General features: G+C 44.7%; 1 protein-coding gene across 4 annotated transcripts in view; it reads left to right on the top strand.

Moving 5' to 3' along the window:
• Positions 1–12,023: 12,023 nt before the first annotated feature.
• Positions 12,024–24,274, top strand: part of kirrel3b (kirre like nephrin family adhesion molecule 3b) — a 178,987-nt gene continuing 166,736 nt past the window's right edge. For all 4 annotated transcript variants that reach the window (XM_048263862.1, XM_048263860.1, XM_048263861.1 and 1 more), the window contains exon 1: positions 12,024–12,499. In XM_048263862.1, coding sequence (XP_048119819.1) covers positions 12,457–12,499 — 43 coding nt within the window. In that variant the 5' untranslated portion in view covers positions 12,024–12,456. The remainder of the gene's footprint in view (positions 12,500–24,274) is intronic.

Here is a 24,274-nt window from a genome sequence, read left to right as displayed (position 1 = left end):
CTCAGAAGTGGGTGTAGTAAAGGAGTAAATCACCAAACAACAACATGATAGCTGACCCATGCAGAAAAAACATGTTCAATACAGTAGTTCAATATGCCTCTGGAATTGTGGGATACATTTCAAATGCTTTATTTCTTCCTTCCTGTTATTGTTAACTTATCAACCTATCCTTGTGGAATGGTGGAATATTGGTAGCCTATAATAAAAACTACAGGATAGTAAGAGCTGAAATGTTGCCTTATTTATCCAATTTCCACCACCACTAAAAAAGTGGGCCGGTCTTGGGCCTGAAACTCCCGGGCTGAAAAGTTGCCCCACTCAGGTCCTGGTTCAATCTGCTGCCAAACCTGACGAGCACTTCTTTTAGTAAACATCTCTCTCATACCACAGATATATCTGCCAGTGTTATTTCTAGAATAGCTTCACTTCTCAACTCTGGGCTACTCCCATGCGTCAATTCAAATAATAATTAAATTCAGACTTTGAATTGTAAAACAAAAAGTCTTCATTTTCCTCTCCTCTGTCTTAGGTAAAAAAGGCAAATGAAGTTGACTTAAGCAAAGCACTCTGACCTGTGTCAAGTTCAGCCAGTGTTGTGGTCGACTGCTGACCGAAGCATGGTTTGCTAATCGCTGCATGAGGTCAGGTAAACAAATCCATGCATCGTTTGCATACTGTGGCTCAGTCTTTGCCCTTTCACTGCAATGTGGCAGTTAAAATTAGACCATGGACAATCACACCAAAAAAAAAGAAATGCCTACTTTGTGCTCTTGGACATATAGAGATGCCAATACAGTATCTGAGCTCTGCTGAGTGGAGGTCATCAATGAATCATGTTAACTAGTCTATATAGTTAATGTAACAGGTTATACAATTGTCCAGGTTATCTAATGTTAGGGCATAATTAGCCTGACAGGACAGACCCTCGAGTGCATGTCGTGTAACTACTAATTTGACAAAACCTTCCACATCCCAAAGATGGACGTCTCTTGCTAGACATGAACAGATCTGGCAGAAGAGATCTACCCAAGCCTTCTAATTTAAATGTTTAATTTAGAATATATGTTTGGTTTGGCCATATGGCATCTGTGCTGATTAACAATTCATAGCCAGAGTAATAGCATGTGTGTGTGTTTGTATCTCACACTATCTTGCACTCACATGTGACTGTGTGTGTGTGTGTGTGAGCGTGTTATCTTTATTCACAGGAGATGCGTAAATGTATGCATTCCTTTGGAAGAATGTTTTCACACTGCATTGTATTTCAAATGTTTTGCTATTCCTGACACACAAACTAACCAATCCACCCACATAACATACTTGCAATGAAAAATGTAGTACATACACACACACACACACAAACATCCACTTCCTCCCAATCACAATCGAAACACACCGTTTTTAAAACCTAAAACTCCACCCTGTAGCAGTGCACCGAAAGCACTCTACTGTATACAAAGTAAACAGACATGTCACTTCTCATTTCCCTCCTGCTGCAATGGGCCCTGTCTGTCATCCCCACCCATCCCTCTCTCACTATGGAAATGACTTGCCTGACTTCATCTGTTGTCGAAGAGTGAGAGTGTGTGTGTGTGTGTGAGAGAGAGAGAGAGAGAGAGAGAGAAAATGGCATTAGTATTCATGTTATTAGATGTAAGAACATGGCATGGGTACTGTATGCGTCAGAGCTCATATTCATGTATTCCTCGCGGTTTGCATTTCGTCCATCTCACAATCGACCGGCTCTCCCGCTTTTGCATTTGTTAGCGGCCCCGGCTGAGAGGCGTTGGCATTTCGGAGTGCCGCCTTCGTGAGGCCTCTTCATTTGTACCCGGGCGGGTCACTTTAAGTGTATATCCTTTCTCAATAGACTATCTGAAACTCAGCCTCACACTGCCTAGCTACCTTACTCATCTATTCTGCATTAGGAACCCTTTTTTTCTTCTTTCTTCTCCATCTTCCCCTTCTCCGCACCCCCTCTCTTTTTCGGAGCGATGTTCAATTTGTTCCAGGTAATTTTTTAGCCTTCAAGTTTCAAAGGTCACTTTGCCGCTCCCTGTAATTAATTAAATTAGTTTGGGGTGGGCCGTGTGTATGTGTGTGTGTGTGTGTGTGTGTGTGTGTGTGTGTGTGTATGTGTGTGTGTGTGTGTGTGTGTGTGTGTGTGTGCGCGCGCGTGTGTGCGCGTGCGTGCATGTGTGTGTGAGATGTATGTGTTGTGCCTTGAGATGAAGGCATGAGAAAGCACTGCATAAATAAGATTTATGGCCATCACCCAGAGAGAGAGAAAACACTCTGGTGGCTGCCCACATAATATTGTGGCTCCTGAAACTCAACTAACATTGAAATCAATTTCTCATCGCTGTGCTCGGTCTCCTCAGCTCCAGCTCCACAGCTCTTAATGTATATGTATTTTTCCCTGGCATATTTATACCAGTGTTTGTCAATGGGGAAAAAAAGATTTCTGAGGAGGGAATGAAAGTGGTTATCACGTGAAATACAGTATGCCTCTGTGTGCCTCTTTGTTCTCTGCAAGGGCATGGAACAAATACAGAATCCCTCTGACCCCTAGAGGTCCCATAGCATTCAATATGTATCCACAAATCATTGGTTGTCCCCGCATTCATTCTCCACCTTGCATGCCCACTCACTTGTATGCAGATATTGTACTTCTGTAGCCATGACAGTCTGAAACAGATTTTGACATCATGTGTACAAGGTCCTTGAGCCACAGCAGGGGTGGAGAAGCAATCGGGACGATCGGGAGTTTTCCCGGTGGGCCGGCCGATGAATCTGTGTGGTGCGGGCCGGCCCATAGAGCTATTATAGCAGCCGTGAGTCGTCCACGGCCATCGACCTTGCACTAAGAATTTTCCGCGAAAATCTCAGAGATTCACACTTTCATGTTTGGGAAGTCCAACCAATCACTGTCTATATGTCATTATGGTTACCCTGCACACTCATCTCTCCCATGCTGATTTTTGTCACGATAAGTCCAGCGACGAGTAAGAATGAACAGGTATGATAAGGGATCAAATTCCAAAAATAATTCTGTGGAAATGCATTGATTCCAGTTGCTGCTACTGGAAGAAACTGGAATACATGCATTTCCACTGAATTATTTTTGGAATCTGATCCCTTATCATACCTGTTCATTCTTACTCGTCCTTCGAATTTATCGCGGACTAAATTCAAGATGGCTGCAAACGTTAAACCATTGAAGATACTGTCTGTATAAATCGTCTTGTAAGTAAACTACCAGTGCTTTTCAAAGTTCTCAATGTCTCGCTTTTAAATGTCAGGGCCCTCGGAAGTCTACCAATGAAGTGTGGAGATACATTGAGCCTCGTAAATGGTGTAAAACAGTGATTTATTTGCATGGCTAGCCCGATGTCAAGCACCACCATTGAAAAAGCTGTTGGTAGCATCGGCTAACTAGCCAGATTTTGGAGTGCAGGGGACAAGCCGAGATGGGCTATGAGACATACGTTCACACTCGGTATCATGTTTCAACACACTTTAGGTCAATATCACACCGGAATTCTCCTTTAAGAGTGATGGCCATTGAGGTAATCTCTAAGAGGTGGGGACATGCTCAGACGACTTTTCTAAAGGGACACCCAGTGTATTGTTAAATTAAAGATAGATAGATAGATAGATAGATACTTTATTGATCCCCAAGGGGAAATTCAAGGTCTCAGTAGCATACAGACATCACACACAACATGCAGTTACAGCTGAAAAAGTAACATAAGTATATAAATATAAAAACTCCACTGCACAATAGAGACAGTAGAAGATAAAAAATACTAAAATACTATATTAAATACTAAAGGCTACCCTTTTTCCAGGCCTTAGTGATGATGTCGACTTTTCTCCTTTTTCATAGGACGTTTCAATAGAAATGCATTCATTTATTGTGTCTCTAGATAGATTTAGATAGATTTATGCATCTATTGTGCACAGGTTCGTGATCAGGAGTTAGGGTCATATCATAGTGAAAGAGACAGAAAATGGCTATTCTTCAAGCCAAGCCAATTCTTTGCTTGGAGTTGTGGAGCACAGAAGTGTCATATGTAACCAGTATGCCTACTCTAAAATCTCTTCTATTTTTCTCCTCACTTCTCCCAGGCATACGGTGTCCACTCTTAGTTATATATACAGTACACATACAGGTAGGCTACTGAGCGTGATCTCAGAAGAGAGAGTTACTATGGCGACCTCAATAAGTCTCTACTTTCTTTTCACATCTGCAAACAGCTTGGTGGGGTTTCAGTTTTTTTTTTATTTCAATCGTCAGCTCTTTATTTACTTTTCAGTAAAGACTAAGCTTTGGACATTTTCTCTGTTTTCATACTGTAGTTCAAAGTTTTACCTTTCTTGATTAGACAGTTTAATGTGCCTGTATTTTATGATTTAGCTAAGGCTTGGTAGTTGTTCTCATTATTTGATGTAATCTATGTTCATTACTTTGGGTGTTGTATATGTTGTGACTTTGATTATGTCAGCATAACTGGTTTCACTGATGGATGTTGTTCCTATTGGCTTTTTGCCACACCAGCTGGTCACGTCACCTTATCCATGTTGTTGTGCTTTAGGGTATTAATAAACTGCTTTCCCCACCACATGGTTAGTGTCCAATAAAGAGTCCTATTTTGGTGAGATTCACAAACAAGTATTTTGAAGGATAAACAGTGTGCCAACTTTGGCCCTCTTTTCTTTTTTTTTTTTAAAGTATATTTTTTGGCCTTTTATGCCTTTAATTGACAGGATAGAAGAGAATGACAGGAAGTGAGTGGGAGAGAGAGTCGGGGTGGGATCCAGAAAGGACCACGGGGCGGGAATCGAACCCGGGTCAACCGGTGTACGGTGCAGGTGCCCCAGCCAGTTGCACCACGGCTGGGGCCTTGGCCCTCTTTTCTGTCTTACTTTGGTGTTGGATAGTCTGGGCTGTAATTACACCACACCTTGACCCCTCAAACTTTTATATGTGCACATCACATTGCAGTCTTTCACAGGAATGACACATGATGATAGTGTTTTGTTGTTGGCAAGAGCCTTATGTATTCCTCATATGAATTATACATCTCCTGCACAGGCCTAACCCTTCCAGCAGTTGTTTGAACAACTTTGGGGGAAAACTTTGGGGATGTTTGGGGAATTGCAGTGCCCTCATGGATGAACCTGAATGAAATTAAACACAGCATCAAGATATGTGCTTTTGTGGGTTGAACGGCATGTTAAAATGCTTATTATCATGTACAGTTCGAGGCTAGCTTTCCGTTTGGTGGCTGCGAGGGTGAAGCAGTAGGATCCGAGTAATTTAATGCAAATCTGTACATTTGTATAACAAAGACCTGGGCTGGGCTGCCCTTCTAAATTTATTTTGATACAGCTTATGCATATAGTGCATGTGTGGGTGATGAAATGCTAACCTAACTTCAACTTTTACAGAATCACCTAAAACTATCAGAGACAGAATTTAGAACTGCATAAAGCTAAAGGTATTCTAAAGGAATTGCTGTTTAGCATATTATATTCCTTTCCAGGTGACCACACCAGCTGCACCTGCTTCAGAGATGATCATCCAGGTAACGACAAAGAGCACGTTCCAGATGTTTACACAAAATGATGCATTAGTGGCACAAACACCAGTACGAGGTTAGGTAGCAGTGTTGCCTTTTTTACAATAAATTAGAAAACCTAAGTAAATTATTTAAACACAATATGCAGACTACAAACAGACATACTTGAAAATATACCACAATCACAATGAAATGACTGGAGGAAGTAGTCTGCATGAAACGACTGCATCAGGTACTCTACAGTAGGTGTTTTTCCCCCCCCTTTCAACTGACCAGACTGGTAGAAATGGCCCAAAGCTAACAGGGCAACATCAAAACCCTTGCCACCCAGTACAGATGTCCACAGATTTCTTAAAGGTCAGTTATTTCCAACAATAAATTAAAAGCCAAACTTTTACTTGTGCCATGTTTGGTGTGTACCAGAGACATGTCTCCAAACTTCCAGATGTTGTACAGACAAAATATCTGGGTTAGAACTATTTTGGTGTCAAAGGGATAAAGACAGAGAGCTCTGAGGAGACACACTTGCCTTGAAAGCCTCTCTCTCCTCCTCCTCATCTCTCTCTCTCTGCTGGGATCCTTCATTTCCACTCATTCAGAGCTCCCTTTATGGTGCCTCAGTAGGAGGTCAGACATCTGAAAATGTTAACCTCCACTCATGAAAGTTCTCAGACGAAACCATGTCGGAACATTCAGTTATCAAAACCACATATACGTTTGTGCTAAGATGACAGTATAAGGTCAGGTTGAACCTTTGACATCACTTGCTGTTAATAGTTGAGTGGCATTAGACATTACACAACAGTTGTGATGCTGTCATGTCTTTCTTTTTAGTTGTCATTCATTTGTTAGACACAAACAGCAGTGGCGTAGCGTAGCTATGCTGGGCCCCGGTGCAAGCATTTTCAATAGGCCCCCCTGGAACACCAACCCCACCCCCCGCGACACAAACACACGCCTGCAAAATTGCATGTGTGTGATGGAGATTCACCAAAATGATCAGAAAGAGCCATGGACAGTGGCTACCTGACTAATCATCGCTACCACCTGTTAAACTGAATTCTCCCAACTTCCGAAAACCGATAATGCAGATAATGTATAGCCATATAAGTCATTGATGATATCGTTGAAACCCAAATGCATGGCTCTGCTGTTCAATCGTTCTTGTCCAGGGCACAGAGGGCGCGACCTGCTATCACACTCACAATATGGGTACCCTCCCTTCAGTACTCGGGCTCAATGCGCAATATTGTAACTAGAAAATGTAATGCCAGAGGAATTACAATAGTGGATGGAAAGCTGCTGGCTTAATGTTGGTAGAGAGATTCCTGGAAAAAAAACATTGAATCACTTAATCTTCGAGTTCACACAAACCCTCGTACCAAAAAACCTTGTGTGTCAAAGCGTTCTTAAGATATAACACTCAAGGTGTTTTTCACATTGAGATTTGACCTCCAACATCAATTCACTTCATCTTTGAGTCCATACACTCATACCAAATTTCAGGCATGTATGTCAAGGCATTTTTGAGATATCGCGGTGTATTCATGTACTTGACTTTTGACCTCTAACATCAACTTACTTCATCTTTGAGTCCATACAAACACTTGTACCAAATTTGAAGCATATGAGTCAAGCCGTTCTGGAGATATAATGCGCTAAGAATGAGATATGGCTGTGACTTTTATTTTGACAGACGGGAAACACTTAAACAGGATCTGTAGTTTTAGAGAGTGCCAGATTGTATGCATTAGAAGCTGAGACTATTTGATTCACAGGTGACACCTGTGCCAGTGTTCTAATTTGCCCGGGAACTTCTTCTAATAGGCTACAATATGAGTTAGAAATAAAAAAATACCTGCAACGTATTACATTTGTTTATTTATTATCCTTGTGTCACAGCACTCTGAAAAGTTGTCAGAGCATTTAAAATACCAAAGCAGCATTAATGTAAGGGATAGCGAACACAATGATGTGGAAAGGGGGCGTATGAGAGCTGGTTCTGTCTTCAAACTGAAGGCCTATGTTTATTTCTAGTGGCATAGAGTTATACAGGATGTGTTCTGTGGCATGTATGTGAGACAAGGTTGACAATCCATGAGTCTCACAGATAAAACATTAGCATTTACAGGTAAGCAGAAACATTTTAGTGGGTTATTATTGTAGGTGCTAAGTGATAGTGTTGTCATCACATGTACTGTAAACAACAGCCAATTATTCCTTTCAAGTTTATGCAATAATGCAAGGTTTATCAACAATCTGAAATCAGTGGCATGTCAACAATTTTACATAATATTATGGAAGACATAACTGTCTTATGAAAGACAGTCTAAGACATCAAACATGCTCAAAATATATCTCTAGCCAAACACAGGGCCAGTAGTAAACAATTTTATTTTTCAGAGCTTGAGAATGTTAAAGCTGGAGAAACAGTCATGCGATCATCATTAGGGACACCCTGAGGTGTGATGATGTAACAGAGGCAAGTCATTCAGGACGTGGCTGATGTGCGTCTCCCTAACACTCAGAACTCAGAACACACACTTCTAAACACCAAATCAGCTTCTGCTGTCGACTCTTGACTACAAACGGTCAGTAAAAAGGGTCAGCCATGTGTGCTGATTTTCACAGAGATGGGTTGGCACCGATGCTGCAGTCTGCCGAACAGCAGTGAACTCCCATGATAAAGCCGAGGTGGGGTTGTGCCAAATGTTGTGAAAGATGCATTGGTGGAGAGATTAGTGGTCGATGCTATTTGGCCTCCCAGAGAGGTTGATTCACAACCTAGTGACCAAGGATTTAAGACCCAAGAAGGGGGAATCTATTGCACTAGACAACTCAAGAGGGTAAAAGATAATCCTGAATCACACATCCAACAATGGCGTAGGCCTATACAGGGCAACGGAAGGCCTATAATAGTTGATCATTTACACTTGATGTAATAATGGCCTTGGTGTTAAGTGTGAAGTTTATAAGACTGGATAGACACGTCAAACAATGTTGCCAGATCTCAGGAGAAAAATAAGCTGAGCTAAGGTCCATGAAAACAAGCCCAAATGGAGCGAGTGTGTGTGTGTGTGGGGCGTTGTTGGTGCTTCGTTTTATGTGTAGGGACCCTGCGCAAGCTACTAACAAGGTTTGATCTTGAATTTCCCCTTGAGGATCAATAAAGTATCTATCTATCTATCTATCTATCTATCTGATGCTGTTTTGAACAATATTGAAATTCTGTTCCACGCTCTGAGCAAAAACAAAGAATACCCAGAATAAGACAGCCATAGAAACCTTGTTGCTACCTTTCCCTACTAAACATTTTTGACATACTATGTTTCAGTCAGGACCACTTTGTCCAGATGCCCTTCCACGTGCAAACATGGAAAGCCTAAGGCAGAGGGAGCAGGATAACCCCCCCTACAGAACAGACTTGACATCAATGTCAACAACTAGACATCGATAAGTCAGATGTATGAGGACAAGATGGGGTGGAGGTGGGTTGCAAAAAGGCTTGAAGAGAAAGTGGCAAGAGTAGGCAGGCTACAGTAGCTTAAAAAGGGCGCCCTGAATGATGTCCACCAATATAAGAGCGAGTGATCAGCAGATCTGTTAGCCAAGTTGCTGGGCATGACTTCGTGGCCCGCCTGAACTAAAGCGATGCTCTATTTGGTAAACTGTGAGAAATTACATTGTAAGACAGAAGCATGTCTGAAAGTATGAGCCCTTGATTGCAGCTAATTAAAGAGATAATGTATGAGAGATAAATAAATGGCCTTGAGCACTAGTTTAACTTTTGCTTTTCTGGTTTTAGGCCAAGGATTAGGTGAAACACCCATGATGTGAAATGGCAGACATCTGAGGTAGTAAAGACCAAGAAATACCCAAATCCAATTAAATATTGATTCTTATCTTATGTTTGTCTGGGTGGAAAGTTTGATGATTTAAGGGAGTTTTCTAGTTTCAAAAGCTCCCAGATAACTACATTGATTGTCAGGACCAACTAGACTTTTTGGCTGAGTATTTTATTGATACAAATACAGTTTCATACTCATAGAGGGAAAATGCTGTCTTGTCTTGTCCAGCTGCTAGAATTTCACGTTCTGCACAACACACTTCAGTAGTCTAACAATGAACAGAATGTGCACACACACACACACACACACACACACACAGATACGCTGTCGAGAGAAAATACGTCTGAGAGAAAAAGAGTTAAAAAACACAACCTCAAAAGCATTTCTCTCTCACTGTCTTTCTTTCAAGAGCACACACACACACACACAAACACACACACACATTCATTCATTCAAATGGCTATGAGGAAACAACGTTATTATCACTGAATCACTAAATAATTTATACCAATCCTAAAAAGGTTTCTCTACCTTCACTGCAAGCTGTAAATAACCAATTGTGATTGTGTGTCCTTTCCGAAAACAAAAAGAAGGTACTGTATAGAGCAGAGCTAGTGAGCGGAGCTGAGCGGTGCGTATATCCCGCTCCTCGCTCAGGTGGCTGTTCACTCGGCCGCTCCTCCGCTCAAATTCACGTCAGGCCACTCCGCTCAATTTCGCTCCCCGCTCCACTTCAAAAATCTCCCGCTCCAGTGAAATCGCTCCACGCTCGCTCCAATTTAAAGGAGGGAGAAATAATCTACAAACTGAATTATCACCTTAGAAAACTTAAATCCCAAAGAACTAAAAGCAACGGCAATGTCACTCAGAACATGTAGGCTATTGTAAAAGATAGCCTAATGCAGCACCGACAGTGCAACAATGAACAAGCTTGCCAACGTCAATAAGCCTAATACTACAGTAAAGGGATACGTGGGAATAATTGCCTAAATAATACAGGTTTAGCATCCGAGTTTACTTCAGCCTTACTTAAAGCATGGGCTATTCAAATTGCTCACGTTTTTCTTTGCTCTCCTAGCATACTCATGTTTCCGCGAAATGTGTCTTCTTAAATTCTAAAATAAATCTCACTGGAACAGTGTCACCACATAGTTGTTCTTGCTCTACATTGTTAGTATCTAGTTGTTTTGTAGGAATAGTAGCCTACGCTTGTAAGCCCTATGACTTTCAGTTTCCTTTCTAAAATATTTAGCGACTTCATCCCCAACGAAGTTACTGTAACGTCGGCATGCTGGACTAGTCCTATGTGCTACGGACTCTGGGACAATGCATTCTGGGATACGGGGGAGAACTCTGGGGGTTGTTTGTGTGTGTTAATGCCTTTATTTACTGTTTTAATGTCCGTGTTTTAGTGTAGCGTGTTACCCTTTTAGGTCTTCCTCCTGTGTGATCCTTTTTGTGTGGGGGGCTACGTCCACCCCTGTATGTGTAGTGTGTGTATGTGTTTGCGCTGTTTTCGTGATCTGTAGGCTATTCTCTCCCCTGATTCTGAATGTTAGCCTTTAAAGCTTATCTTGAGCAAAGCTGTGGTTAAGTCTAAACTGTTACAATCATGGTCAATATGTTTGTTTTGAATTATAGCGGTCTTGGATACACTACGAAGACGTGAATTCAGGGTGGATTTGGGCATGCCTCACACTCGTGGCGTGAGCGGTATCGGAGCAAAAATGGAGCGGGACAGAGCGGCCGCTCCGGCCTCTGAATAAAAAAACGATCTGCGCTCCGGCAAAATTCCATCCGCTCCGCACCGCTCCTCGCTCGCTCGCTCGCTCGATCCGATCCGCTCTGCTCACTAGCTCTGGTATAGAGGCCAAGCAACAGAGATATTCAGAAGAGAGGGAGAGAGAGTTAAAGAGGAAGCTGCCTTGTTAGCAAGCTGTGCATTTGTGAGCATAACAACATTACATTAGGGCTAAATTCTTGATGATCTGACAATCTTTTTTTGTTGGTACTCATTTCAAAATCCTAAAGGGATGCAATAAAACAGCTTAAATTCTGATGGGTCCTTTATCTAATGCTCCAGTTTGCCAGGGTCAGTGATTAAAACTCCTAAATCACTGCCTTAGCTGGTGTCAGGCTGACAGCCAAAAAAAAGAAAGCTGCACTTCTTTATTCTCTTTGTGTGTGTGTGTGTGTGTGTGTGTGTGTGTGTGTGTGTGTGTGTGTGTGTGTGTGTGTGTGTGTGTTTGTCTGTGTGTGTGTGAGTGTGAGTTTTGTTAGTCCATGTCTATATTCGTTGAGGGCCAACGGGAGCCAAGCTGGTTCCCGTTAATTCTAATTGGAACTGCCTGCTTGCCTGCCCTGCCTCCCATGGCAGCCCCAGTTCCCAGAGATTAGTTCTGATTCTCTCAGCCTCTTACCAGCGAGTCCCAACACAAAGCTGGGGGGAGGAGTCACGCTGAAGAGCTGCCCGCCCCTGCCTCTCCATTGGCTGAGCGAGAGACAGGGAGAGAGAGAGAGAGAGAGAGAGAGAGAGAGAGAGAGAGAGAGGGAGGGAGGAAGCAAGAGGAGGAGGGGGAGCCGAGAGACACTGATGCTCGGAGACTGAGAATGGATCGGCAGTGAGAGCCTGAGCGAGAGCAGGGAGAGAGCGTGTGCGCGTGTGTGTGTATGCCAGCACCCGAGCGAGCCTTTTCCCACCATCAACAGGAGAGAGCGACTGCCGACTGCCGGACAACAGCACAAGAGTGACTTAAAGAAAGAGACAGAAAACAAACCGACAGGACGACGGGAAAGCGCGCCGAGGACAAGAGAAAAGACGTCTTCTTTTTTTTTTCCAAGACAGAAGCTTAAAGAAACATCTGTTCTATTAGACTGAGACAGACCTCACTTCTTCTTCCACTGCAAGGACTGGACAGAGGGCACTGATAGCACTCACCCAGAGGCACTACACCACGGGTGGTGCTGCTACAACTTTCTCTCATCACACACGGCTGTAGAGGTCCTTCTTCCCTGTCAGAGAGATGATTCTTCGGGTGTTCCTCCTCATCTGGCTGATGAGTCTTGGTAAGCAGCACGATTCTTCTGCCTCTTCATTCATGTCTCTTTCTCTCTCTCTCTCTCTCTCTCTTTCTCTTTCTCCCTGTCTCTGTGCATCTTTGCTGTTTTATGTGCTGTGGACGCACTGTAAATGAAGCTCTCTGTTTTTGGAGGTGGTGGACAGAGAGTTGAAGGCTGGTGGGGTTGTGAAGGTGGTGGTGGTGGTGGGGTCTTTTGAGTTCTCTGTTCAGCCAGAAATGCCGGAACATGTGCTGTCACCTTTCATTTGTGTTGAATATCATTTCTCTCTTTGTGGAGCCCTTGTGCTCTTTAAGCATGGAACAGCGTGTGTGTATGTGTGTGGGGGTGAGATGTCAGCTTAACTAAATGTTAGAAATTCTGTGTCAAGATGCCGGAAATACAACAACAACGAAAAAAACAGAGCAGAGATGCAACATCACAAATTTATGAAAGTGTACTGCTGCTGCTGCTGTCGCTGTTACTCTCTCTCTGTCCCCGTCATCTGTCAGTGTGTTTCAGTTTTGTCATTTCTCCCCTCTGAATAGCATGCTCACTCACTCACACCCCCTCACACTCATACTCACACTCACGCACCAGGCACAGTCACAGTTCTGCCGTCTGTTGTGAAAAGACTGACGGGCAGTTCACCCACAGCATGCCAAGAGGTGGTCAGACACACACACACACACACACACACACACACACACACACACACACAAACAGATCTCTGTGGGAATAAAACGATAACAATAACAACAACAACAGACACACAATGCACAACACACTTTGGCTACTTCTGGGCTTTATGTCTCTTCCTCGTCTGTTATTTTCTTTGAGAGCCACACTGTTGTGGAAACAAATGGCCAAGCACACCGATTGATGCTTCCGCTGCTTACCACCAGGTGGTTGTCTTTGGAAAATAATACGCTGGGGCACACTTGCCGCGACTGCCTTCCTTTCGACTTCGCCCGGCAAGCACCCCTGAGAGGTGGCGGGGATTTGATCAGTGGGTCTGGCTGGAGGAGAGTCAGACGGAGAGCCGAGGTGCGTGGCTAAATAGATCGGGTCGATTGTTGTCTCCCCGGCGGCCGGTGACCCAGAAAGAGAATTGGTATGGCTAATCCCGCGGCGTGTCAGGGTCGCCCCGATGCCTCCAGAGCTTCTTTTCAAAAGTTTGACCCGCTCACGCTGAGCAGCTATTGATTGCGTGCGTGAGAGTGTTTTGTGTGTGTGTGTATGTGTGTGTGAAAGTGTATTGGTATGTGTCAGATATAAAAGGGGCTCAAATCTTTTGTTGATAATCATCATGTGGAAGTCCAGTCTCTTTTCTTGGAGGCATTCAAGTGGCGGTTGGTTGGTTGTTGTCAGATACTGTACAGAATCTGAAGTCAGAATCTATCCTCTCCTCATGACATCACTCTGTAACATTACAGAGTCTAGTCCTCTATCTCTGGCTCTCTCACATTCTTCTACTTTTCTCTTTTCTGTTTCTTCTCTTGCTTTCTTGTCGCTCTCTTGTCTCTCTCTCTCTCTCTCTCTGTCTCTCTCTCTCTCCTGAGTCCTTTGATTATCATAATCCAAATACAAATCAAAGCGGTGCGGGGACAGTACAGACATTTTAATGATGCTTGATGCGCATGTTTGTTTTCATGTTCAAAAGCTCATTATTTCAGGGCACAGACTATTGTGTGCCAGCCCAGGCACAAGTAATGACTGGTGCCTAGTGTGTTTGTTTGTTTGTTATATTGTGTGTGCATCTGTAAGTGTGTTTGTGTGTGTGTGTGTGTGTGTGTGTGTGTATGCAAGAGCATAAAGCAGACAAACCCATATCCGGATGCACTCAGCACAGATCTCTAATTTAAACCCGACACTGAGAGTAGAGCTCCTCGTACGGCTCTCAGGAGCTGCACTTGAAGAGTAGTAGATCACGTCTCAGGAGGTTGTCAGCTTTATGATCTAGTTTTACAGCTGGGTAAGTGTATCCTGCTCGAGCGTGGCCAAAAAAAAAAACGTTTTTTTTCTTATTTCTTCTTTCTTTTCTTCGGCTAGTGAGGCCGAGCTAAAAGTGGGTAAAAGGGGAGACTTTTGTGCCGCTGGTCATTTGTCACTCGACCAGTGAGACACAGAGCACCCATTCATTTCTGTCCGTCCGTCTGTCTGTCTGTCTGCAATTCTTGTCATTAGATCTGTTCCCCTTGCACAGACACTGAGGGCTTTCACACTGTTGTCTGTGATGAGAGTGTTTGTTCCGGATGGGAGAGCTAAAAGTTACGGAGAAATTCCCCGGTTCCAAAAGAAGTTGGGAGTCCAGAAGTCTGCCTCTGCTTCTGCTCTCTCTCTTCGCGTGAAAGTGAACTGCGAGTTCGGGTTATGCTGTAGACACCACGCTAACGCAAGCGCCTCAGTCGAGGCGTGAGATATATAGAGTCTCTGAGGTCTCTTATTTTCTCTCCTCAGCTGACACTTTCAGTTCACCAGCACGAGATTAATACCCGCAGATAGCCCAGATATCGGCTGGAAGATGACTCTTTTCTGCAATTCAGCTGAGCTGGTTATTACAATATGAAATAATATCGGCCGTGCCAGGTAAACACAAGATAACAACCTGCGTCTGCAGCCTTTTTACTGTCCTCGAGGGAGTCTCCGTGCTCCCCTGTAGCTAAATTGTGTTTTACAAATTATTGCTCTGTTTATGTTGCCATACATTGTCAGCGAAAAAAAGGCCAGAGGGAAATAGGAGCCTTTTATTTCCTGCCTTTTTTCCATCTGAATGAGAGGGGTGGGGGGTGATGGGGTGTGAGAAAGGTGGACGAGCATGCTGTTTGAGCGGCTGATAGTGATGGTGGCAGCAGTGTGGTTCGGGTTTTTGAAGAAGAGAGGGAGGGGAGGGGTAAGAGGGAGAGAGGATAAGACAGAGAGAGAGAGAGAGAGAGAGAGAGAGAGAGAGGAATGGAGAGATCGAGGAGAGACGGGGAGCTGAGGTGAGTTGAGGAGTCGGAGCCGTGGCGGCGCCAGTATGTAGGGCACCGGCGCTCTCTCGCCGACCGACACCTGGTCCTGAGAGCTGTGACTGATGGCATGCAGCCGGCCAGGACGGATCGGGGGAGGAGAGCGCTACAGAAAAATCAGCATCACCGCGGGGCGAGCTGTCTGTTTAAAGAACTTGATCGTTTCTCTTTATCTTCCTTTCTCCCTCCCTCTTTCTCTCTTTCTGTCTCTGCCTCCTGTCTTTCTCTTTCACTTCTATTTGCCTTTTTCTTTTCCATCTCCTCCCTCCTGCACACTGGATGCTCTTCTCCTCTCCCCTCCTCTCTCCTGTTCTCTCTCTCCCCTCCTCTCTCCTGTTCTCTCTCTCCCCTCCTCTCTTTCTCTCTTCCCCCTCAGCTTCTGGCTCTTTCTCCTCTTCTTCAATCTATCTCAGCTTTCTGGACCGTGGCTATTTTTAACATCACCTCCCTGTCACTACTTCAGTGTACCTTTTTCTTTTCTCTCTCTCTCTCTCTCTCTCTCTCTCTCTCTCTCTCTCTCCACCCTGTCACTCCCCCATCCCATCTTCTGTCTTCCACATGTCCCACGTCATCCATGTTTTTTTCCCACCTCCCCAACTTCACCCTCCTTTTATTTTTTCTCTCCCTCATCCACTTGTCAGCCTGTCCTCTCTCCTCTGCCTCCCTGTGAAGCTACCCTGGCATTCTATGGGTTGATATCTCCTGTAAAACATAGATAGATAGATATGCGGACAGAGTGAGAGAGATAGACTGCACAAGAGAGGGAGACAGAGACGGCAATGTGTGTGAGGTCCCCTCGGATGGCTGGTTAAAGTGTGGGAAATTGCTTGTGCTTGAACGCCTCTCTAATGAACTGCTAAAACACGCACCGCAGAGCAGAGTCGAGCAGCGCAGCGCAGAGCAGAGCGCAGGTTGCTGCCGGCTCCAACGCCTGAGATGCTCTCCTGATGCCACCTTCGCAGGCAGGCGCTGTTCTCAACTCCATACTCCGCCGAGCCTGTTTGCCTCACCTTTCTCTAGCTCTCGCTCACACGCACATACACACACACACACACACACACACACACACACACACACAGACACATACACACACAAACACACACACACACACACACATACTGGCACAGTACACTCACACCCTACACACACACAAACACCCTCTCTCCCTCTCTTTTTATTCCTTTCTTTCTTCCTCTCTCTCTGTCACCCCTCTCTCCCTCTTTCTATCAGCTGCTCATGGTTTCTCTGTTTATCTCTGTCGGTCCAGGTTTTTTATCTCTGATGAGCAGTCCGCTCCCATCAATCTCTTACGACGCGAAAGGCATAAACATGACTTACTACTGCTAAGTCACCATAGTGCTTCATCGCTAAGCTCTTTTTTTCTCTGCCTGAACCCTGAAAAGCAAGTCTTAGTGCTCTAAGAGCCTTGCTCTCATTTGGTAGCAATCTGTCTGCCTAAAAGTCTTTCCCTCCCCATTCACGAGCGCAGCAGCGCTGGATACATCCTTCTTATAATTAAAATGTCACATACAGATGAATGGAGTTTTTTTCTCTCTTCTGCGAGAAAATCCTCTGTCATGTCTTGAACAAAAAAAAAAAGAACAAAAAATTACAAAGTGTTGCATAAGTGCGTGTGAGTGTGGTGGGTGTCCTTCGCAAATGACAAATGCAAAGGCTATCCCGTGTTTGTGATTCATTATGAAATTACAAATAATTATTTGTCACTCGCTAAAGCATCTTCAGACATGTGGATTATGGCACATAGTAATCCAGTTGTACATATTTCATTTTTTTTACTCTCCTTTTCATCACAACCATGTTTAGACTAATGGATTTCATTCATCCTTTAGCTCTCATGTTGGCTTTTCTGTCCCAAACTTACTCTTATTCTTACCACTGTTTCTGTGTTAGACATAGCTATGAAACATTGCGCTCCAATGACGGTATTGGATTCCAGTAAAAGGAGTCTCATGTATGACATTGCCTGTACAGATGGAACTCATAGATGGGTAATTGACAGAGATGTCATTGAGGGGATTGAAGCTGCCCGGGTCACCAAGCCTTGTTTACGAGGCATGTTCTGCCAAGGCGCACTTCATAAGTCACCAAGGGACACCAGTGACCCTTGTGTTTTTTTCTTCTGCGTTACGCTAGATTAAACGTAATCCCATGATAGCCGATTGCCCATTGGATATTCCCTAGGAATAAGTAAACATATGAATAAATAATCAAGACTCATCTCTAGAAAGCGCTGAGCCTTAGTTGAAGCCTTTAGCCCTGGATTTTCACATGAAAAGCTGACTCTAATATATTTGATCTCTTATGTCCTTCAGCATGCACTTTTTTCTGTTTGGGTGTGCAGGATCCGAGATAGTGTTTGTGCTGTTTAAGGTGAACATATCCTTTCATGTAGTTGGGTTTTTTTTTTTTCAGATGAGATGCGGTAATGATAACAGCCATGGTGTTTAGTCAATGTCTTGTTAATTGTGGTTCAAACCACAGTTTCAAGGTTCATTGATAGCAGCATAGCAAATCATTGCATGATAATGTAGCAGTAATGATAGTATTATTATAGCGAGTGTGGTACTGTTAATCACAGCTTTTCCTTCATTACATTCACATACACTGTTCTACTGGCTCGGAGTTTCAGACCTCTATAGTTCATCATGCATTGGGATGTGTGTTAAACACATAAAACCAGTGTGTCTGTTTTCGAGATACTGCAGGAAAGCATCCAGCAAAACAGCTAGTGTTTACTGAGCCTCGTAAGCTCTCCAATCAAATCACGCCACAATCAGATCTGCACGAGGACCTCTTACCCCCCCCCCTCCCTCCACTCACCCACCAACCCACTTCATCCCCACTTCCTGCGCTAGTTCTTGGATCTCATTTGGAGGGGTGGGTGTAGGGGTGGGGGTGGGGGTCTTGAATTCATCCAGATTGGTGCACTCTTGGCAAAAACGGGCATTATCCAGGATTACACGTCTGTTGGGTGCAATGTTAAGTAATTCAACCAGATGCTGCGGGGGATCACGAGGTAACCTGCCGTGCCGCGTGGTGAGCAGCCTGAGCGGCCCCCCCAAACACAAACATCAACCTCCACGCCAAATCCCAGGGACTGTTCACTCACTCCTCCTCCGATTCTCCTCAGACTCAGGGGCTGGCTTAGGGGAAGGAGGGATACAGAGAGAGGGAAGAAGGGAGGGAGGAGGGAGACGGCCCTCTCAATGAACCCATAAGATCTATGAACTGGCTGGGGCACGCAGACGGGTGCGTTGAGGGTGGGGGCCAAGGAGGGTGGTGTGTGTGTGTGTGGGGAGGGGGGCATTTTAAGAGCAAAGGGATTTTTTTTTCTGACAGATTATAGAAAGGATTAATGGCTTCTAAATTGCAGTCTAATGCACAGGAACAACGGCAGCTATGCTGCTCCACTCCTCTCTATGGAAAGTGTTGCTGGGGGAGGGAAGGGAGGGCGTTCCTCTCTGCTCGTGTTGCACAGCTGGTCATAAGCAATGTCTTCCTCTCCGTGTGTGGGTGGATGTAAAGAAAGGAGCAATGAGTGTGTGTTGGTATGTGTGTGTGTGTGTGTGTGTGTGGGGGGGGGGGTTGCTGCTTGTTAAACTCATACATAATTGAATGTTGTCTCATTGAGTGAGTGTATTATTCAATTAGTATGACGTCTGAATGGAACTCTGAGGATTGGAGGTGAATGGCCAGGTTCATGTGTCATTGTGAGGTCATATGCATTGCCATACAGTGTTGATTTAATGTGTTTACCATGCTGCACTGTGTACAGTATATATATATATATATATATATGGGCCCTGGTGCTTATAATGTCTATAAGAGTATATGAAAATGTAACAATGTGTATTACAATGAAAATATTTGTTGAATCAGCCAGCAATGTGAGCAGTTTTATTTCTCATTTTATGCTTTGTCGTCCCACCTCCTGCTGCATGTATGAAGTGTCACTTCTAGCCACACGGCAGACACAAGCCCTTATCTCGGCACAGCCTCTATTTCGCTCTGTGTAATTACAAGCTTCTGTGGAGAACCCAGCACTTCTCGAGCCATTGTTTGACCATCTGTCCACCGAGCGAACATGAATGTCTGAGTCGGGTCTGGCACAGCTTGTGAAAACACATCTGCTAAAGGTTGTCTACTGTATATGTAGCGAGGTTTTTTTTTTTTCTTCTTCTTTTTGTTGAGCTGGATTGGAGGAGGATGGAAAAAAGCAATCAGCTCAGTTGTTGTGGTGTGTGTGTGTTTGTGTGTGTGTGTGTGTGTGTGTGTGTGTGTGTGGGGGATGTTTGTGTGTGTGTGTGTCTGTGTGTGCGTTTGTGTGTGTGTGTGTGTGTGTGCGTGTGTGTGCGGCTGTGCCGTTCCTGCCTTTGGTAAATCGCATGTCGTCCGCGCGGAGTGGAGAGCAGCCCATATAATGCTGTGTATCCTGCGAAGCTGACTGGAGTGTTTAATGAAGTAAATAAGCCAGTATCACGCTGACAGGTTATTCTGAGCTGGCGTTGGAAGGGAAGGTGGGAAGATGTATTTCGTGTTGCGGCGCGGGCGGCACTTGAGGAATTGGGTTGCTGATCTGATAACGGCTGGAGAGCGGTTTGCTGAAAGTTTCTGGGACAGCGCAATATTACACCTGGATGAACTTGGCTGTCGCACACCCTCACCCCCCCCCCCACAGTCACATATACCTACTACATCTCTCTACCTTACCCACCCCTTTTTATCTCACTTCTTCCTCCACTGATATTTAACACAACACGCGGGAGACAGAGTGGTTTTCACAATTGCACATGCAGGGGGTTAGCCACACGTATGTCTGCGTGCGCTGAAGGTAGGGTGCATCACTGCGCAACACCAATTACAGTACTGAGCTTTGAACGGCAATATAAATGCAAATCAGCCTTTTAACTTCTTTGTGGGAAATACTCGGAGGAAAGAGAGCACCTTGCGCGCTGGATAAACGCAAGCGTCTCTATCAACACAATAGCCCAGGCTTGTGTTACAATAGCGGAGCCTCCCCCCGGGGAACAATAGTTGGCTTAAAAAGGGCCAACGGTGTCCCTGTTATCCACCTAACAGGACGCAATTGGACGACTTCGTCGCAGCACTTTGAGTGTGTTTCAGAAAGAAGCAGAAGCAAACGTGTGTGTGTGTGTGTGTGTGTGTGTGTGTGTGTGTGTGTTTCATCTCTGCTTGTTAATTCCAGTTTTTGGTAAACAGCATGGAGAACAGGAGAGGCACTGGAGCAAGTTCACTCTCACCATGGGAGCTGGGTATAATTGTTTGGAAAGCGCCACGGTCTGAGCTCCCTCATTTGATCTTCGGCCGATCTGAGAGATGCTTTATTGAGAGAAGGATGCGGGGTCCCAAACAGTTGTCTTTACATTTAAACAAATGGTCATTACAGTGTCCTCTCTTTTAAGAGAGGAAACAAAAATAAAAGAAGCCTACCACTACACTACAGATTTCTAGTGCTCACTCTCAACATGCGGGCATCAAACGAGTTTCGGTTTTGCCCACATCCGAAACCAGAAAAGTGTTTATGCAACTGGAGTTATCTAACAAAGACCAGTGGAAGAAGTTTGGCTGTCTGTGTTGTTTTCCTCAGAGAGGGGTTGTTGGTGGTGATTCTCCCCCCCCCCCCCACCCACCCACCCACACACACATATCTCCCTGTCAGCCCTGGCGAGAGGCCAGCTTCTCATGGCCTAATTGTGGAGTTTGTTGAGGGCAGTCCATGCGTGTCAGGCGTCATCAGGAGGCTTTTTACGTTTAAAACCGTGCGCCGGCCGAATTCCCATCGGGCCTTCCCACCATCACCATCACTATCATCTCCACCACCACCACCGACGACTTAACCATGGAGCCCGTGGCACTAAATTTGATGGAGCTTGTGTGGTGGTGTCTGCTCAGCTCTGCTCTGCTGTTGTGTGGTTGTGTTGCCTCGTTACTCCTCCACCCCTGCTGTCCCTTTGCGCCCTCTGCCTGTAGAGGGAGCTGCTGAGCTCAACTGTCACTCCCACTCTCATGTTACATCTCACCGGCAGGGTCCATCTCCAATTCTCGCTTCTCTGTGCCTCATTGCCTATGATTTCAAATCCCATCTGTTGCAACGGCAAAAAACTCAGACTGCCCCCACTTTTTTTATGCATATGTATGCATGGTCTATCTGAAGTGATTTGAAAAGTAGAGAACCACTTAGGACTGCTCCATCTATCATAGCCATTTGTCTTCTAAAAGGTGGCATTTGCGAGCTCACTCCAGAGGAACAATGGGGGGCTATTTTTATATGCAGTAATAACCGTTTAGCATACTCTCTGAATCAGCCCTTGCACACCTACACAAGCCCGGGGAATTTATGTTGTGAACGCTGGACGCTGGCCACATACTGTGCCATGGTTATTGGCAAACATCTCGCTTCATGTCCTGCCTCTGATACTGTGGTGCTTTGAGTGGGATTTGTACATGTGTGAGAGAGAAAGAAAGAACAGAAAATTAAGCTCTAATAAATTTAAGTTGTGTTATTTTTTTTCATTTTTTTTTCATTTTGTGATTGTGAGCTTGTTTATCACTTTTCACAATGCTGCCATCATTTTCACGCTGAGTTGAACAGCAATTTTATATCAGAGTTTCATTCTTTCTTTTCTCCTTTCTTTCTTTCTTTCTTTTTTTTTCTTTCTTTCTTTCTTTCTTTCTTTCTTTCTTTCTTTCTGCCCATCTTCTCTCTCCCATCCACTTGCAGTGCACCCAGTGAAAATTGCTAATATGCGACTGCGTGGTTAAATGATTTGCCATCCTTTCAAACGGTCTGGCAGGGGTTTCAATCTGGCTGGCCTCCCGGGTGAAGCAGCAGTGGTCATTGCTCAATCCCCCGCGGGACATTAGTGAAAATCACGGAGTCACACCGGCGTTGCTTCGGCCCCTTCGCTCTCTCTTGGCCCCGGACCAGCGCTAAATGGCGCGGGGCTCGCTGCTGACTCCGGTGTAAGACACACCACTTAAGTCGAATTTAATCAACCCCTCCCTAACACTCCCTCCCTACCTCCACCCCTTTCACCGGCCCTGAGAATCCAGTACCTGTGAAGGGGTTAACAAACACTTCTGGAGAAGTGTTCGTCCATTATTGGATATAAAAATGGAGAAAGCCGAGGAAGGGAGAGAGAGGAAGAGAGAGAGACTGTATGTGTGTACTGTATGTTTGTGTGTACCTGTGTGTGTCTGTGTGTGTGTGTGTGTGTGTGTGTGTGTGTGTATGTGTGTATTGGGGGGGGGGGTGGTCTTCTCCAGGAGGCTGGTGATAAACACACTGAGTGTCAAAGATTGGATTAGAGGCAGAGTGCCTTAAAAGGCATGGCAGTTTATTGTATCCTTATCTGAAGTGATAATGTTACCAGGGAGGCCCATATAATGACAAATGAGTGGACTGTAGCCATATAAAAGATATAATGTCAGGGCCAGATAGCCGTCTGATAGCCGGCGCTGAGTGTGTGGTCAATGTGTCTCTCTCCTGGTCAAGGGGATGGGCTTTAGAGGAAAAGCGAATCGCATAACTATAAATGATCCATCTGCCCGCACCCAACCTGCAACCCCCCTCTTTCACACACACACACACACACACACACACACACACACACACACACACACACACACACACACACACACACACACACACACACACACACACACACACACACACACACAGATAATGCCATGCTTCGAATAGAGCACTCTAGTATCTCCTACTGTATAGCAATTTGGCTTGCAGTTTGACGCTAACTACTGTAGCAGGTAACACTTGAGAAAGTGTTTCTGTCAATTTCCCCTCAGTTTGTTTTGCTATTTCTTTGGGGGGTGGGGGGGCTTGCTTCAGAGAGTAAGATTGCAAAGTCTGCAGAAAGAGCTGGGGGAACAAAACTGTAACATAAAGAATAAAGAGGCACCAGCAAATAGCAAAGGATCGCAATGTGAGGTATTTGGGTAAGCCAACTGCTCTAGTTCTCCAGGAAGACTCTGGGGGGATTTTCATGCCTTCCAAAGGCCATGTTATCTCATTGTTGTCTGATTAAGAACATCGCAGTACAATACCTCTGCAGGTAAACAGCTATCTCTGCACATAAAAGAGGAAACGCATAGCAAAAAAAGGGATTGCTGTCACAAATTAGAGGCATCAGTCGATGCCTATGGTAATCCTTGGGGCTGATGTGCATAATGTGTATGTGAGTTAGTGAACGTAAGAGATTCCCTTCTTCCACTTCCTTTGTATGCTAATTTTATTATCGCCTATTGTTTGCAAATCATAACAGCTTTACCGTGGCGAATGTAGATTCCATTTGAAATTATTCATCCTTGTGATGGATGTGTTGCGGCGTCAACAGAGAGATATAAGAGATGTAAATAGCTCAGCGTAAATACCACAGCACAGAGGAACTCAAATCTCGTTTTATTTGGCCCTCATGGCTCCTGGCAGCCATGACTGCCGTGGGATGTGTTAAATAGTTTCCAGATGCCAAATGACATTACCAAAGCAACTAGTCAGACATTATGATCTTAGATATTACAGGGATATATTTTGAGAGGATTTCCTATCGGAGTCACAATATCGCTGTCTAACTCCACGGACTGTCCCTGTGCCGATGACCTTTGCTGCTGTAGAGCTCTATTCATTAAAAGCTCATTTTCCCGGATCAGGTCACAGAGACTCCAGCCAAGTGATGGACTGTTTTTTGGGAGGCGCGCGACACGGGGAGCGAAT

Source organism: Alosa alosa, chromosome 15 (genome assembly GCF_017589495.1).
Source record: "Alosa alosa isolate M-15738 ecotype Scorff River chromosome 15, AALO_Geno_1.1, whole genome shotgun sequence".
Taxonomy (NCBI): Eukaryota; Metazoa; Chordata; class Actinopteri; order Clupeiformes; family Clupeidae; genus Alosa; species Alosa alosa.
The sequence above is the reverse complement of the archived record's forward strand: the minus strand, read 5'-3'. Positions and strand labels throughout refer to the sequence as shown.